General features: G+C 42.7%; 1 protein-coding gene across 2 annotated transcripts; it reads left to right on the top strand.

Annotated features, from left to right (window-relative positions):
• Window positions 1–1,630: 1,630 nt before the first annotated feature.
• LOC149329833 (uncharacterized) lies at window positions 1,631–16,540 on the top strand. 2 transcript variants are annotated; one of them, XM_089560534.1, is made up of 9 exons: window positions 1,678–1,761; window positions 5,356–5,396; window positions 6,487–6,700; window positions 9,675–9,773; window positions 10,573–10,641; window positions 11,327–11,458; window positions 13,475–13,617; window positions 14,321–14,399; window positions 16,232–16,540. In XM_089560534.1, exons 2-9 carry the CDS (start codon window positions 5,374–5,376, stop codon window positions 16,325–16,327), a joined length of 855 nt encoding a protein of 284 aa, XP_089416660.1. In that variant the 5' UTR covers window positions 1,678–1,761; window positions 5,356–5,373; the 3' UTR covers window positions 16,328–16,540. The 2 variants fall into 2 exon arrangements, with proteins under 2 accessions (XP_089416659.1, XP_089416660.1); XM_089560533.1 differs by lacking the exon at window positions 5,356–5,396 and having other exon boundaries at window positions 1,631–1,761.
• Window positions 16,541–17,738: the final 1,198 nt, after the last annotated feature.

The following is a 17,738-nucleotide window of genomic DNA, read 5'->3' as shown; positions in this document are numbered from 1 at the left end:
GTTTTCTGAAATGAAACAACTGGAACTTTTCTCAGTAGCCATCACTATTTAGGTCGTAAATAATGCAAGATTTGGTCTCGTCGCTAGTTGGCCACTGAAGCGCGCACTTAAGGCGTTTTAGCATTACTGCACACGAAATATGTGCGAAAACATGCTAGGGCACAAATTTTTTTTGGGATGGGCCAAACGCATTCTCGGCGTCCGAGGTAGGTTGTGAACGTGGGTAAACTCAATTTTCAGTTTTTCAGGAGGCGGGCCAACCTCATTTTTTCGGGTGGGCCTTTTCATTCTGAGATTAGGTCAAGCCTCTGTAGCCAAGGTCATTCTAAGGGCAAATTTTGCTGTCCTAACCTTATTTTCGATGTGCCCCATGTGCCATACCATGTGTTGCTATCCTTACATAGCAGGTTCATCCTAAAATTTTGCTTTGTTTGGTGTCTCACACGTCTTTAAGTAGGTCGTTGGCATCCTAAAGGACGAATTTCGGGTGGCCCTAACCATATTTGATACGCGCCTCATGTGCCATATCATGTGTTGCCATCCTCATCCTGCTGGGCCATCCCCAAAATGGAGCTTTGCTTTGTCCATTGCCACGCACACCCGTTCCTTTACTGAGTGTGGCTGCGGCTTCATTTTTTTTTCCAGTGAGGCATTGTGGAAATCGCTTGGGCTAGGCTAGAAGCAAAAAGGGCTTTGCATTAAAAAATTACGTCCATTACATCCAAACACAACACAGGAGGTTGCTCATGCGACACCTCCCGTGAAATTATGGGTGCTAATTACGCACAGGAAGGCACCGGCTCATTATTTGCACGTGCAGCTTAGATAATGATAATTGCGTCACTATTCGGACTATGAGTTGGTCTTGTGGCTTTCAATGAATAAATAAACTGTCATAAAAACTTCCACTGCTGTCTCTATGAGTGCAAAACGCCAATGCATATCTGTGAGAACGCACTGCTCGGAAACTTGAGTGCTCAGAAAACGCTCCCAAAAATGAAGCGCCAAATATATATAAAAATCTATCTCTCAGGCATTAAAACAAATAGCTGGTTCAACTGGCGGGTTAACACCTTGAAATTCAGAGTGACGCACGAGGCGAGGTCATCGTAAAAGACACAACTTGAATTGACTACTGAAAAATAGCATTCCGTAGTCACCACTCATCGTATCTTTTTTCTTCGGCCTTGTCCCATGTGTCCCAAGGAAGCTCAATGCGTTCGTAGATTTATTTTTACCGCCAAAAGACATGTTTATGACATCGCGGGATTTTTTCTTTTTTTTTAGTTTTGACGTCATTCTTTAGTACGTCTCACCCTTCGAAGAAGGTGCTAGCTCCGCATCATAATACTCCACGTTCTGAACGTATCGGCTATTATGCAGGTAGTATTACCTACCTCTCGTAGTACTTTGAGGAGGAGCGCCATCTATCGGCGTCATAAAAAGCCGACACGGCACGGAGACGCCGCATCCCAGCGGATGCGCAGACTTGCTCTTCTAGCCTCGACTGCAGCATACAGCAGGGCTACATTCAGGCGGCGAGCCGGCACGCCCGCTCCCTGCGTCACACCATATCTTAGCCGGTGGGAAAGGCGGCTCTAGGAAGGAAGCAAAATAAATAAAAGCACATTCGCGATACGGCGTTATGCACACGGCACCAACTGAACGGTTCCTTCAGTACAAACAAGATAAGCGGCACTTTGTCCGTCTGCTACGTGTGGCTCTGCAGCGGGAAATGGAGTTTTTTGACGGCTGCGATGGGTTCGTTCTCTATTTTACTTTTTTTGTTGCTGTGGCGCAGTGTTTAGGCTCTGCGAGCCAATAATGCAGACAAAGTGGAAGCTTGGGCAAATTGGTTGGGAATTATCGACGCAGCGCGAAACACGAGGACAAGGCAAGGGCTGCGTCAATTATGAGCCAAAAATGGCTGCAAGAAAAATCTATATGCGTTGAAAAATGTTTTTCAGTTCTAGCTAAACTGTTTTAGCGCTTTTCTCGAAGTAGACAGCGCTATATCCTATTTTTATGCGTCACCTAAGACGAAACAGATCCACTGAATTACTTGAATGCTCATTTCGTGTCCCGTGTCCTACTTAACGGCTCCCCGCGTAAGATAATAGGCATTCATTGGTCTCGGGCAAAGCTCAGAGATTCCATATAGACCGACTCCAACGACAGCTTCCTTTAATGGAAGGTTCGCAGAGTGGTGTTGTCTTAAAACTTCATTTAGTCTAATAGTTTGCGCAGTGCCGCAGAGATAATTTTTAAGGTGGCTCTAATACTAAATGGTTTGGTTTGGTTTATGCGGTTTAACGTCCCAAAGCGACTAAGGCTATGAGAGACGCCGTAGTGAAGGGCTCCGGAAATTTCGACCACCTGGGGTTCTTTAACGTGCACTGACATCGCACAGTACACGGGCCTCTAGAATTTCTCCTCCAAAGAAATTCTAGCCGCCGCGGCCGGGATCGAACCCGCGTCTTTCGGGCCAGCAGCCGAGCACCATAACCGCTGAGCCACCGCGGCGGCATCTCTAATACTAAATATATTAGTGCATAAATATTCATTGGTGTCATAGGCAAGACCAGAGAACCGAGGGAATGAAGTTTCTGTATTTTGAGAACCTTTGCAGGAAGTGAAACACTAACAACAGCCTGCCACAATAATGACATACTAGCATCTCCCTAGGGTGAAGCAGATTGATTGTTATTCATTCCTTTTATTGAAATGCCATTGTAATATTCTGCTTTCGTCATGACTGATTTTGAAGCATGAATGATGATACTGCGTCTTGGCGGTGAATGGAATGAGTTTTCTTATAAATTTCATGGCAAGCAGCAATCACCTTCCACTAATATAATTAAAGCGTACCACCATGTTTACAATATACGCTTCTTGAAAAATAAAAAGAGCAGATACTCCTAATCATACGAAGCAATGGTAGATAGTGGGAAAAAAATCAACGCACATCAATAAAATCGCCGGTTGGTGTTAACGCGATAGACTTAGCTGCCCTGTTCAGTTGCTGTTTACCTCAGTAGCACATACAGTTCAGTTCACAACCCGGCGCCTTCGTCGTCGTCGCTGGTGGCGTGAGCGAAACATCCGGAAGAGAAACCCCAAACCTTGTCTTATGACGTCAACCTGTCCATCGAATTGTGAGCAAACTGCCCACTATGCCAGCCGGCTGGTAATGAATGGCTGGTTGTGAGACGTTGCTCAGGTACAGCAACCTGGCTCTCAAAAGCCCCTCCAATGGCTTTGTTTGGAACAGCCACCTGCCGGAACAGTGGTGCATCACTTAAGCGTTGCGGATCCTTGCGTTCGTTCCATACTGACATTCATCTGAATAATGATTGCGTTCACCACTGCCCCACTGCCTCGGGAGTGGTGTGAGGACTTAAAGTGATCTATTACTGTAGAGAATAACCAATTCCGCATATATGGAAATTAACCCATTACCGCTATCGCGTCATGCCATAAAGGCGGAACTTAATTGTACTCTTCTGTTTTTATCACGGGTCAACGATTTCCATTGGGAAGAAAGGATCAATAACAGCTTTTCCTTTGTGGTGAAACCACTTTCAGGGCCGTATTTTTTTTACATTTCTGTTCATTTTCCAATCATTTGGTGCTCTATCCTTAGTCGCGGCTAGGCACAAACGCTTGCTGTCGTGGGCACCAATGAAAGGTGAGGAACAGAAAAAAAATTGAAACTAAGTGTTAGAAAGTACGACCCCGAAAGTGCTTTTCGAGCGAAGAAGCGCTACCTCTGCTCGCGCTGTACGCGCAAACGGGTTTACATTTTACCCTACATCGAGGTATAGCATTTGTAAAAAAACATGGACGCGGATTGGTCTGTTTCGTGTTTGACTCTCGAGCACCCCTGCAGTTCCACAGCTGGAAGTTGAGGCGAAATTAGTTCATTTCTTTTTGTATGAATATGAAACACTAGCTACAGAAAACAAGCCATACTGTTCGACCGAGAATAAAAACACTTCAGCTGTGCACTTATGACGATGGCGGTACGTCAGTGAACCAGCCTACAAGACCCAAGTCGAGATCGAGGTTAAGGGCATATTTTGGAACAAAACTTGGTTGCGCGAGTTTTTTGGTCGAGAAGTGAGCCGTCTAATTACGAATAAAAAGAGTTATTTTTCCCCAAAATAATGAAGTTTGATATATTTATCACACAGATTTAGAAATTTTCAACAGCGGCGCCACCAGTTTCGTTGCATTGTTGCCAAAATTTTGCAAACGTCTGAGCGCCGCCAGTGGACAAAATAAATCGGGCTCTTTTCCCAACCTCACCTCGCGATCTGGACCTCACGCAGACAAACTTCTGGTTGTTTCCCAAGTTTACGGAACATATGATGTGTGCGCGCTTCGATGAAAGAATAGGTGAAACGTGCAGTAATGCCTTAGCTTTGTCAACTGTCGCGATTTTTTTAGGTCAGCATAAAGAAATCATCATAATGATAGTTCCACTGCATCTTTGCTGCAGTACACTTCTATTATAATTTAACCCCTTTTTAGTTCATAAGGAAAGTATTGAGAACTTTATTCGGCTTGTATTCCCACGAAATATTGGTATTGTGTCTCTTTATATCAAATTTCTTGTTTGCTCGGCAAGAGAAGAGGCCTACATTACTGAGTAATATGAGATCAAAAATGCAACGTTTCCTTTCGCGCAACTGATACAAATTTGTGACTCCTTAACCAAAAAAAAAATTGCGTGCAATCACCATTTAGAAAATACGTTAGTGTGGCATGCAAGCAGGAACCTGCAACAAGAGAGTCAGTTAATTACGTCATCACAGTCTCAAAGTGACCTCTGCAGGCGGCAGCCACATTTTATTGCTGGGTCTTTTCCGACTTATAAAAGCTGGGTGTTTCCTCGTAGTCACCTCTTGCCATTAAAACACGGTAATGGGTTGACGTAGGCAAAACACAATTTACCCTTCGTATGCAGTTATAGCTAAAACTCAGGAGCCAATGAAGGTTGAACGCGGTTTCTATAGTCGTGGTAAACATTTTTAGTTTTTAACACACTTTCATATAAGTACAATATGTGAGGCATTTAAGTTAGTAATATGCTCAGCAGACGTGTTTATCAATGACCTTACCAGGGCAGGTCCATCTTAGGGACAGGGCAGGAATATTCAGTTCTTTACAATGCAAAACAAAGTAAATAACGTCTCTGTAAGAGGACTCGTCTTTTTGTGTGGAAAGCGCTCGTCACTAGCGGGGCTGATATAGGCCCTTCGCTGCGAGAAACAAGCCGCGGTGAAGGGAGGCGGTGCGATTGGGCAGGCTGGTTGGGTATGGCGCATGAATTGAAAATTGGTTCTCCTGCAGGTAAAGCAGCTGAAGAGGATGAAACCAGTTTATCTGCAAAGGTACAAAGTGCAGGAGTTTTAAACCTGTTAAGACCCAAATGTTTGGATAGCAGGCATTTTTTTTTTCCTAAACTGTGCCCACCGTTAAAATCGTTGCACCCCGTTTGAACTCTGGCATGGAACGCCTATGTTATTCTTTACCATCACTGCTAAACCATTATCTATCTACTAACTTTGAATAATTTATTTGCTCCACTGCTAAGCTTCGATCTATGTTTACTGAGGATGAATAACTGATTTTACTTATCCTTGGATTCCATTTTTCGGACCACTCTGTTTTACTTTTGTTCTGCACTGATCGAGTGTTGTCATCTTGCTTTTGTTTGACTGTATGAATTCATTGCTGTTGACCAAACGCTGCTCATTAAGTGGGGCGACGGACTCGTCAAGCCGCCTGTTGACGGCTTTTTTCCGTCGTCCTCCATCTGTGTACTGCACATGGTGGAAATAAAGTCTTCTCTTCTCTTCTCTTCTCTTCTCTTCTCTTCTCTTCTCTTCTCTTCTCTTCTCTTCTCTTCTCTTCTCTTCTCTTCTCTTCTCTTCTCTTCTCTTCTCTTCTCTTCTCTTCTCTTCTCTTCTCTTCTCTTCTCTTCTCTTCTCTTCTCTTCTCTTCTCTCCTCTTCTCTTCTCTTGTCTTGTCTTGTCTTGTCTTGTCTTGTCTTGTCTTCTCTTCTTTTCTCTTCTCTTCTCTTCTCTTCTCTTCTCTTCTCTTCTCTTCTCTTCTCTTCTCTTCTCTTCTCTTCTCTTCTTATCGCTTACTTGTGCTGAATTGTAACTCTAGAATTTTAAGCACTTGCTGCAGAAACTGAGGCTTTGAAACACCGGCATAAATTCAAGTATTTAATTTATGCTCACAACAGAAACAGGAACGACTTGTAATCGTGTTAAATTCACGTTTTAAAAAGCAACGAAGGGAGATTTGCAATCCACTTCCTCGATAAATTAGAGATAATTTTTAAACAATTGTTCTTCTTGAAGTGGAAAAGATATATAGGTTGTTACGCGTATGTGACGTATGCATCAAAACTATACGAAACGTTCCAAGTTCAATGACATAAAGAAGTGAACTGTGGTTTGTTTCTGTCTGCAGCCAGTATTTAAATCTGCAAGTGGACAACAGCATTAAGGTCCCCTGCAAAATTTATCGATGTGCCCCCGAGTTATTGGAGCGTTGTGTCAGCTGCGACAACATCCCGGAGGCAATGTACAGACTTATGTGCTGCCACCGGGTGTGTGAAGATTGCCTTTATGCCGGCAAAACACACGTCTGTCGAGCCTGCGGCTTGACGACCGAGACAGCAGAGGTAAATATAAATGTTAGCTTTCTACTTTCCCTCTGTGCTATGGAGAATTTCTTTTTAAAGTTGGGTCAGTCTAAAAATGCGCTTAATCCGAAGGTGTCGAAAGATGAAAAGATGATTTTAAGCCACCTAACTAAATAAAAAAATTGCTGCTGCTTTGCGTTTTACTGGTTGAAAGTAGGTGAGTAAGCTTACCGAGTACAGTACCATACTTTTTTTGCTCCTTAGTCTGAGGAGCTAGTAGAAAGTAAAATAACTTAAAAAATTACTGAGCGTTTCTTGCAAAAGTATAATTTTAGTTTCCAATGAATTAAACAGGAATAACGATGTCTTAAGTCCCCTTACCATGATTATAAGCTTGCTTCGATGACGCAGAAATGCGGAATCGACGCCGGCCTGCTTTATGGCTTGCTAAGAATCGCGGTGGTAACCATCAGAGGTGCATATGATGGTGGGAAGAAAGCAGTAATGCATTTCCTCCAACTCCGATGTGTCGCTTTTATGCATGCTGAGTACGAGGCCTTGGCGAGAAAGAACGCAGGGGATCCTCGTGGGTGTCGAGCGACCAATAAGCATTCAGGGAATACCAATACCACGCGAGTTGGTGGGCAGCTTAAAGGAGACATGAGAAACCTCAATTTACTGCCCTAGAAACGTATGGACTTAAGCAGCAAGAATTCGCGTAGTTTCTCCCGCGGTCCTGCCCATAGTATAGTAGTTCCAGATGGCGGAGGTTCAAGAGGCGTCAAGAAATTGCGAGGGCCTGGCTGCGGCATTAACGGGTGTCAGAAGGGTCGCCTTCTGGAAAGGGCGAGCGAAGCATGAGGAGTCGAGTATACCGACAGAGATGTGCGGCAGCATACTGCCGAGTAGATTCATCACGTGATATGGCCATTTGCGTCGATGAAGGCGCGACAGCCACTGAGAGCAATGCCCCTCATGGAGCAGGAGGTTCAGAGCGCGCGTAGAGGCGCCGCTCCTCCGCTGGGGATGCCCTGGACTGTTGTTTGCTTGCGAGGTGTCGCAAGAAGGATCTACCCAAAACGTCGCCCGCGAGATTATTTTACTTGGGACTCCAGGGGCATTGTTTCACGCTGTAACTGGCATCCAAAGTTGTTCCTCTCCTCTCAATTCTAAATAACTGATATCTGCGCTGTATACATATACTTCTTATCCACATTATCTTATACACATCTTGCAAATTTACACAACGCAAGAGTGCATGGTTGATAGTCAGCATCATCAAGTGCCTTCAGGTGGCTAGAGAGATCCTATTTTGGCGAGGTAACCTTGATGTGTCAGTACATGAAAGTGACAAGGCGGCCAAGACGGCCGAACGCGTCTCTTAGGCCGAAAAAGAACTGGTGAGCGCTGAGGCTCACGGCACCATAGCAGTGTGTTGCGCTGACCGCGCAGCTCTTCCCGAAAACGGCGAACAGCTCAATTCTGTGGCATTGAAAAAGAAAAAAGCTGCGAGGGCTGCCAAGCCAGCTTTTCAGCTGGGAAGAAGCAGCACCAAGGTGCGGCTCCTCTGTTTGCGAAAGAAGCCAGGGAGATCCAGCCCGCCATCCAGCTTGAAGAATGAAAGTGGCCCGAGACAACGGGGCGTCTAGCAGCCAAGGGAACAGGTGCAATACCCTAGCACGGTTAGCATCATATGCGATCTATCCCGAAATGTAGAAAGGGTGATTTGGAGAAGACATTTCGGGCTCTCAATTGATCTCGCCTACAAGATAACGAGGCAGTGTTTTTATATCTGAAAAAAAAATTAAATTTTCACATTTGGTAGCAGTTTTCAAGCATTGTTTTGGACTGTAAATTTAGCGTGATTGAGCATGAACTTTTATTTGAATATAATTTCGTTAAAACAAAGTTTTCAAGTTGTTTTGAGCGCTACAGTAGTTAAACCCGCGACTCAGTGATTTTACCACTGCCTGTCTGGAAGTTGGGCCACCTAGTTCAAGTAGCTTGTGCCGTCATCTAAACCAGCCCGCCGTGGAAGTTAATTTAATGATTGGTCAAGAGAGGTTGCTCACAATCCCCACCGATGACAGAACCTGCCATTGCTAGGCATTCACGCGTGGGCTAACCGCGGCACCACTGAAGGATCAATTCCGCATGCATGAGTATTGCCCATTAGCACTATCGTGCCGTGCCCTTTAAGAGGAGTTGAAGTTTCCCTTATAATTTAATTGTGCTAGCAATGAGGCACCCACCAACGGAATCCGCGGGGCTTAGAGGCCTGTTTGAGCTTGGAAACCGATTCCCGAACCGCAACTGAAACTAAGGTGGCAACCTAAGTGCAAGCGCACCCAATTCTTATCTGGCCTTCCGATGCTATACCGTCGGCCATTTTTTAGTGCAAAAGCAATTCGAGCTATGTTCCCTGAGTTTCAGCGCAGTCTGGGTGACGGCTCTAAGTAGCAGGTGTCCACATTCGAATTGAGGAAGTCATGCGCTTTTCATCGTCTCAAAAATAGATGAAGGTTTAGACTCCGTTGATTTTGAGGAAATTAAAGGCACTTATGTGGCTCCCTGGTTCAGTGGACACATCATTCAAGAAAAGAGCTACGTGGAGGTGTTGTCCATTTGCATAAAATCAGTGCTTTTGCGCGATATTTCGTCGATTGCAGTGATAAACCACCAGTGATGTTTTTACCCTGTAGGAGGGCCCAAAATTACCTGAACGGACATTTACTCTCTATAGCTGATACATCAGCGCCGAAAGAGTGCCCTGATTTTGGGCTGTCTTCTCTATACTACAAAAAAAAAATTGGTAGCACTGCTTGACTTATCCGGCACAAACATGTTTACTGTGGCAGATTGAAAGCGTAGCTCCCTACATTATAGCCCGCATTGTGCCCAGCCCACCACTGCCGCTGACATATAATACGAGAAAGTATGGGAGAAAGATTGGAAAATTCCTTTAAAAATATAATATTCTTAACGTGTTCAGAATTTTTTCTTTTTTCTGCAGGTTGCCGAACAGAAACCGGAAATGAACACAGGCTTGGACGCTCTGATCATTCGATGTCCTGTTTGCCCGACGACTGTAAAGTATTTCAGGTTTATGAAGGTACCAAAATGCCAGGATAACTATTCGTTGTCAGTAGTGTCACAATCATATGCTGCAACTGCATTATTATAGCTAGCCATCATTTTAGTGACAGCGTATATCCAACCAATGAACACAAAAGGATATGGAATGTAGTAAAGCCAACAAGCGATTTTGGTTAATATTTTCCTCAGAAATTTCGTTACAAGTTGGAAGTCTACAAAACGTTCGACCATCATTTATTTTTCATTTTTCCTTTGTTGAAGTCCATGTGAAGTAATCATATATAATTGCTTCATGCAAAAAAGATGAGCGCTAAAATGAACCTAGCTAAGCATGTTGGCATGCTTTCAGTTGTTACTGCTAACACGGAGCAGTGGGATTGAAATCAATACCAGTTAGAAATATTTTCACCATGCCAAATTACAATCTGTTACTACATGTATACGACACTAAACTTTATAGGTAGCTACTGACTGCCTAATGCATTAAGTATGTATCTAACTTCTTGAACTGGCGCCGTAATCAGCCTATGATATCGCTGACACAGTTTGCCGTTGAATATCAAAACTAGGTCTACTCTAAGCCTAAGATGATGAGAGCAATGAAATATGTTTTTGTGGGCGTAAACTTAGCAAAGCTTGCGCCAACAAATACGTCAAAAATAGACTCCAGCCCGAACTGCTTTCTGTGCTGTTGAATAAAATCTGCCATTCATTTTAAACCAATATGCCAATAAGCATTAGATATATTGGAGAGTGTTTAGTATATTGAAACCGGATCATTGATTGACCTTTGTCGATGGAACTTACTATTCTAGCTACACATTCTGGGGGAGCATCATGATAAACTACAAGAACTCACGAAGCGGCAACAAGAGACAAGCAAGGTAATGGAATTTTAACACAGATTTCAGACACTAATTTCAAATCTGACTTATGTGGGGCATGCAAGCAGTACGCGTCCATCGCAATGTACTGAAACAACGTTCACCCAAATGTTCCCGACAACAACTCACGGCCACAGTCAGTTACAAGCAGTGCTCTCGCATTTGCACATCATAACTGTTGCTTAGTTGCTCTCCGTAATTTTTCTTTTAATAAAATCATTGAAATAGGCGAATAGGCTTAGTACGTCAAAAGGTATTTTACAGGAGTACTGCGAGTGTGAAATCCAGATGCACGAAGTGCCCAGAATACAGTGTTTCTTGAGCATTGAAACATAAGTTTTATAACAGCGTCGCGTTACGTGCAAAGAAGGACGCCTATGATTGTGCTAAGGCATTAGGACGATATTAGTTTCAGCTGGACTTTTGTTCTTGGAGCTCAAAATACCGCTACCTATGCGTTACTCCTGAGTGCACTTTCGCTTTCGCCGCAGTAACACCTGTTATAATCCCTGTGTGGAACTTCAGCCATGTTCACATGTATTTGTTTGTTTTAAAAGATTTTCGTGTTTCGAGTTTTTTCTCTTGCATTTGTTTTGCAAATAATGCTTCATTATTTTCTTCGTATTTAGCGTGTTAGATAATTAGCAGTGCTTTTCCTTGCCGCTTTCGTATTACATTAACACAGAAGCAGGAAACCGATACTCAGCAGTCGCACGATGGAGCATCGTGTTATTCAACCCGGGAGGAGTATAATGTCAACGGACATTTACGAAAGTGTGACTACTGCTTTACGGAATGGAATAGTGAGGAGTTTAAGGTAAGACTGATTTAATTCCTATTTTGCACTGCAAGTGAGGCGTATGCGAATAGACTTTCTCGATAAAGGAGAGCGACACAGCCGCTTAAGGTCTCAAAATTCGCCTCTACATTCCTGTCTACAATTATTTAGGCTAAAAAAAGAGTTATCAACTTGAAGGTACTAATGTACTGCCATTACACATTGATAGTTAACGAGAGTTCATAATAGCTTGCTAAATTCTCGTTTACTAGCGAACTTGAAGACACAGACAGCACTAAGAATAAGACCGGACACCACCAGACTTCAGACAAATTTTACTGGAAGCTCACGGGACATATCTGATTTAATAATCTGTGGGCTACTTTTTCGAACATTTTTGTTTATTGAAAAATAGGTCTCACAATAAAGAAAGAATTAACGCAATTACTAACTCCCTGAACATGCACTTGCAGTAAATATGGCTAGGTCCTTGAAATATACAAATATTCTGAATCATTCGGATAGCATTAACACTGGCAAATGAGAAGTCACTTTAGTGAATACAGTGCGCAACACTGTGCATTTGGAGCTGGGGCTCATACGCACTGGTTTAGGCAATCTGAAATCACGTAGCTTTCATGAAGTCAGCAGCGGCTCCACGCTGCCATGATAACAAGAACGAATAACGAGTCCGGTGATTCTATGCTCTTTCGCTGGTGTTTCTATTGTCATGGGTTATGGTACAGTAGCTGCATGGTTCGGTAGACAGTTACTTGTCGTCGCTCCGATATTTCTGTTTAGGATGTCGAAACTTGTCTACTAATGCTGCGCCAAGCTGCTCTTATACTTATTTCTTACGCTCCAAAACATGTCAAGAAAAGCAGCGTTCATATAGAGACATGTTCCATTCTTTATTCCAAGTCTCAGCCTGTGCCGCGGTGTGAAGAAAAACACATTACAAAGAAATATGAAAGGTGCCCTTGAAAGTTGCGTCCCAAGCTGAGTTCATCTGGAATTGTTACTACAAAAAAGTTGAATCTATGCGAACTTTTATTGCGTGTTGTTGGTGGTACCAACCAACATACAGTGCCCTGTGCATCTTCTTGGAGCTTTAGAAATGCTCCCATTATATGTCACTAATCTTCCTTAAAGCGAATGATTTGTAGCCTCCAACGCCCTTGAGTGCCGTTGATTACGTCATAAAATTTTAAGTGAGAGCGAGAGCATTTCTTTTTTTACCGTGCAAAAGGTAAAGTTGTCGAATTTGCAGATACTTCTTGTCTAATCACCAAAGTGCACACACTGGTTCTGCCAACCGATAGCGCCAGCCTAGTTCGGCCTCAAGCTTTAAGAACACAGGTTACCGCATGACGAATTATTTATTGAAAATCAGTTGCCAATAGGAAGACCAAAAAGGTGACAAAGCCTTTGTAGAGTGCATAAGCGGTTTTCCTCATAGCAAGAGAAGCATTATAGTAATGCAGATACTCGGTTTCAGAGGCAAATATCGAGCTCGGGCTTCGCTTGTTAGTTTGTCTATAAAGACACCAGCATAGTCGAGGAGATGAGCTGCGCTAAAATTTCAGTTTATATTCCCCGCAGTTCACCAAGCCCTACGTTTAGAAAAAAAGCTTCTTACACCTTACATCTTTGTATAACATAACCACTACTGTTTCAGCAGTCCAGTCGTTCGGTGTATTTACTGAGGGAATTAATTCATCGAGAGTCTTCTACACTCCTTAGCTAATGAACTGCTCTTAACACCACCTCAATTTATCTTTGGTAAAAAGAAGGATTCTTTCTGCAGTACTTTGGAGAAAGTTTTTCAGGTGTTAGCATTAGCCTTCAGTATCTGATTAGTAATGTTAGCATAGATGTGATCGAATGATCAAAGAATACATTCCTGATTTAGAACTGCTTAGCTTCAAAAACATGGAGCTACGGCACAGTGTAACTGTTCTGCGTGAAAATGTTCAATGCATCAATTTTTCAATAAACACAGAAATAAGCAAATGACTGTAATGTTTACCTACAAAATTTTTTTTGATAAAACAGGACCACGTCGAGCATTGTTCGGAACAAGCCCGGCAACGCCAAGACGGCAAGGAACACCTTAGGTCGGCCAGTTATGCTGAAGATGCCAAAGCAAGCCCGCAAGATGTAGCACGCCAAAAAGAGGGCCAATTTTGCTCGCAAAGGTGAGGGCACGGTCTTTCGATGTCTATAGTGAAGAAGCTTTGTCTAGCTAATAGATCAAGTTTTCAGATACGGTTTCGAACTAACCAAGTTTTAAAAATCAACAGAATTTTAAACAGCTTCTCGTTGAAAGGAACACATGAGAAACAGTATAAAACTGAAAGCATTTATGAAAGCGTAGCAATGACGAAATGAAATACCCTTTAAGCCCGCACTGAAGAGATGAACCCTCCTTGTCTTTTAACGATGTACCACATTCCTAATAGTGCATTGCATGTATACAAGTGCATTACCTTTGTATTGATCTCAGCTGGCACGTGGTATTATATGAAATTTAAGATTACTTTAAAAACATAAGCACTTCATGAGATGGCGTAATATTTTCCCTCGTGGTGCTGGGATCGGTTCAATAACCAAAAGCTAACGTTCTAGAATATCGCCTGCTGATCACTACTAAAAGAAAAGTTTGATTCCTTGAAGTATTAGAAATTGCAAGAAATTAGACCATGTGCACACACCTTACGTAGCCGAACTAAAAATTTCGGGTACGCAATAAACCACATGAATCTTAATCTGTAGACCTTGAACCGGCACTCTCAGTGTTGTGTATGTAGTTGACCATAGGGTACGACATCGTAATTACTTTCTCCGGGGCACTTCGCCTCAGAGCTATAATCTGGTTGTTCTTTTACTCGTCAACTCTAGCACCTCTGGTATTGAGGAAGAGGAGAATAGACGAAAATCCATAGAAAAGGAAGTTGAGATGCTGAAGGAAACCATTAAGGTGAGCTACGTTTTCGCTGTTCAGTATATGTCGAGCCACGAACTACGCTTAATTAGAGAGCAAGTACTCTCGAACCGAAGGCTATAAATTGGAGCATAATTGCCCTTGGAAAATTCCGTCACGTCATTGGTTGGTGTTCCTGCCCGAAAACTTCAGAATAACAGGTGCTTCAGGAAGGTCACCACTAATTTTTAAAAATAGGATTTTTGAGCTATAGAGGAGCAATTTGAGGCCTAGTGATACGAGGGCGGGCGGGCGTCAAAAAACACTCGAATCACTTTAGCTATTACAGTGTATAGCTGAATTCTAATAATTACCTTTTTGTCCAGTACCAATAGACACCCGATTGCAAGAAGAGATTTGTAGCTGGCCGTGAGTGCCAGCCATATCAGTGTTTAGAATTTCGGAAATGCGATTACCCTCGCCGCTGTGGCTCAACAAAATTTGGCTACATCGTGCCAAAATACATGCGCTTTCGAAAAACATGAAGGCAAAGCAACCCCTCAAGTGCACGTAACTAGTCAAAACCGGCAAATTTTGTCAAGGCATAGCGCCGAGGGTGATGGAGTTTTCGAAAGTGGTAGAACTAATATGGCTATTACTAATGGCCGGCTAAAAATCTCTCATTGCAATCAGGTGTCTATCGGCAAACGTTCAAAAGACAACTATTATAATTTAGTTAATCACTTTATATTAAGTTCCATAGCGCTCAAAGCAAGGAGAAGTCAGAACACTAGCGCTGGCTTTACCAGAACAGTAGCGCTTGTGTTCTGTCTCTTCCCTCTCTTCCCTGCTTTTTGCGCTATGAAGCCACATGTGAATTTCCCACTAGCGCGAACAACCACACCTCTAACCACTTTGATAGTTAACATGACGCGCCTGTTTTCTGACGTCCGGCAACGCTGGAATGGTTCCACCGCAAAGAAGTTCTCTTTACCTCAAAAAGCCTGTTTTTAAAAATTAGTGATCACCTGCCGTGAAACACCTGGTATAATGCCAACATTAGGCCACGCGTGCTGGTTCTTATTCTCAGAAAGCCTGTCGGCTATCGCTGTTCATTACACTGCATGTCAGCTGTATTATTAGAACTAACAACACTTACTGGGTAGCATCTATAGTTGCAGTCCATTGCTAGCTCTTTACTCGTGACAAATGTTTAATTCCGAAGGCATACAGCTGGTTAATGCGTAAAAAACGGTGGCCTGAAAATTTGGTTCTCCTCTGAGTGGTACCATAATTATTGTGTACCACGTGCAATGTATTACGATCAGGGGAATTCGATTGGAAAAAGAGATGCATGAACGCCTTATCTGAGAGTTATAATTGACTCCCGTGCATTTCACTTAAACTGTAGTTTTTGTTGAACCTGGTGGAGTGTGATCTATTTAAATATATTACTACAGTTCGTGAAGACATGACCCCTGTTCAAGCCACTCCCACCACAGAGCCGAACAACTCTAAATTATCAAAGTGTTACGTGTCAGGACGTTTTTTCTTTCACATGCGGTAATTAAATGGCATGTATACAATTTGTCTGGCCACTGCAAGACTGGTAAACTTAATGCCATGTTCACTGGCACATTGTTTTTTTCCTTTTTTTCATGCTTTTATTTCACGGAATATGTACAATATGGTACATGTTCTGAAAAGAATCAACGTGTAGACGGTGAAGCTGAAGACATAATTGTGCCTTACAGTTTATGTGAAGGCACACAGAGATGTCAACTTTTTACAAGCTGACATGCTCTGAATATGTTCTATGGCGAGCATGAAAGGATTCAGTATTGTTTTTATATGGTGATCTATGGCTGTACCCCTTCGAACTCTTGCAGAACCTAGAAGACAAGATTGAAAGACTGGAGAAGCCACTCATCAGCATCGTTCGAGAACTTCGTGCTAAAAAGGAGAGCAGTGGCCTTAAATTTTGAGTATTTGTTCTCAACGGGAGTTTTTATGGCTGCAGGAAATAGGAAACATGAAGAGCGTGACCATGGCTTATGTAAAACGCGAAAGCAAGGAGTAAAATATATGTATTCATATCGAAAAACTGTTGTGTTCAGATTTGCTCCGTATGCCTGACTACTTGCATCGTCAGAGGCTGTAGACTCTGATCGATATTCAATAAACAAGAAGTATACGTACGACAATATCGCCTATAATTAAAGATTTCGCAACCGCCTCCGACTATATCACCGCGGCAACGCTAGCAAGATACTCCTGCCACAAAGGCGCCATACATGTCTTTCCAAAATAGAATTAGAGAACCGGAGTCGCAATGGATAAGTAAAAGCCGATCAATAAGGCGCATTTATTCGAGAAGAAAATAGAGAATGCCATAGAGCGACATCCATCGGGCGGCCAGCGGACAAAACGTTGCCCTTCGTCAACGACCTAGCAGAGCTTGCCATGTTCGTCGTGTGACATGCCGCTGGCCGCAAGTGGTGAACATGTACCCCCCAGATATGCTACTGCTTCTAACTTCAACACGGACAATTTGATCCGCCTAGCCAACCGGAGATTACCTGCCGGCGAAAGCGGTGCGTACCTATTGCGTTCTAGAGCTTTAGAAAACACCTGCACGTTTACGTTCGCTGAACGCGAGCATTTATTTCATCTTAGCAAAAGAAACCCAATGATTATGAAGGGATGAATGGATATTAGGAGAGTTCCTTTTAAAGCTGGGTGATGGCATGGACTACCATGCTCGGAATTTTTTTTCACTGCATTGCTCTTGCCAATTTGTCAACTTAAACCTTATTATCGGTAAATTAGCCAGTTTTCTTTGCATACAAATTGTACTGATTTGACGTTTAACCAATTTAGATCTTGAACTTATAATGCTCCACTTTATTTCATTGTAGAAAATTTTTCATCGCTTTTTACAAACATTTACCGCATTTATATTGGCTTTGTTTTCTCTAAACCCCAGATCATCTGGTGTAATCACCTTACGAGTACAGAAATATGAGTGCATACTTCAGAATTCTTGTAAAATATATGCTATTGTTTATACGGATTTACCTCATACCACATATGTGCCACCTTTATTGAATTTCTTCAGGTAACTTCGTGCTCTAAGACACCAAGCGCAGGGCGCTGCCTCTTGAGTTATCACAGATCATTTCCTTCCAATTTGGTTTTTCCATTTTTGTACAGGTTTTTGCTTTTTATTTTTGTATTCCAGTCCTTACGTTGTGCTTTTTTGACATGCCGTTTCAGGGTATCTTTTTTTTCACCCTGTATTGCAGCATACTATTATTTTTTTCAGCGTTTTCCACAATTGTAAGTCGACGCTCTTTCTCTAGAGCTATATAAATACTGTAGCTACCGAACCTATTA

This window comes from Amblyomma mixtum, chromosome 9 (assembly GCF_055824585.1).
Source record: "Amblyomma mixtum isolate Tamu chromosome 9, ASM5582458v1, whole genome shotgun sequence".
In the NCBI taxonomy this organism is placed as follows: domain Eukaryota; kingdom Metazoa; phylum Arthropoda; class Arachnida; order Ixodida; family Ixodidae; genus Amblyomma; species Amblyomma mixtum.
This window is presented reverse-complemented; position numbering and strand designations above follow the sequence as displayed.

What these genes read in the sequence shown, in the direction of transcription:
- LOC149329833 (XM_089560533.1), top strand. Translation starts at nt 1,646, where the DNA reads ATGCACACGGCACCAACTGAACGGTTCCTTCAGTACAAACAAGATAAG. An exon ending in TGACGACCGAGACAGCAGAG is followed by an intron (nt 6,701 to 9,674) that starts GTAAATATAAAT and finishes TTTTTTCTGCAG; the next exon opens with GTTGCCGAACAGAAACCGGA. An exon ending in AGTATTTCAGGTTTATGAAG is followed by an intron (nt 9,774 to 10,572) that starts GTACCAAAATGC and finishes TTACTATTCTAG; the next exon opens with CTACACATTCTGGGGGAGCA.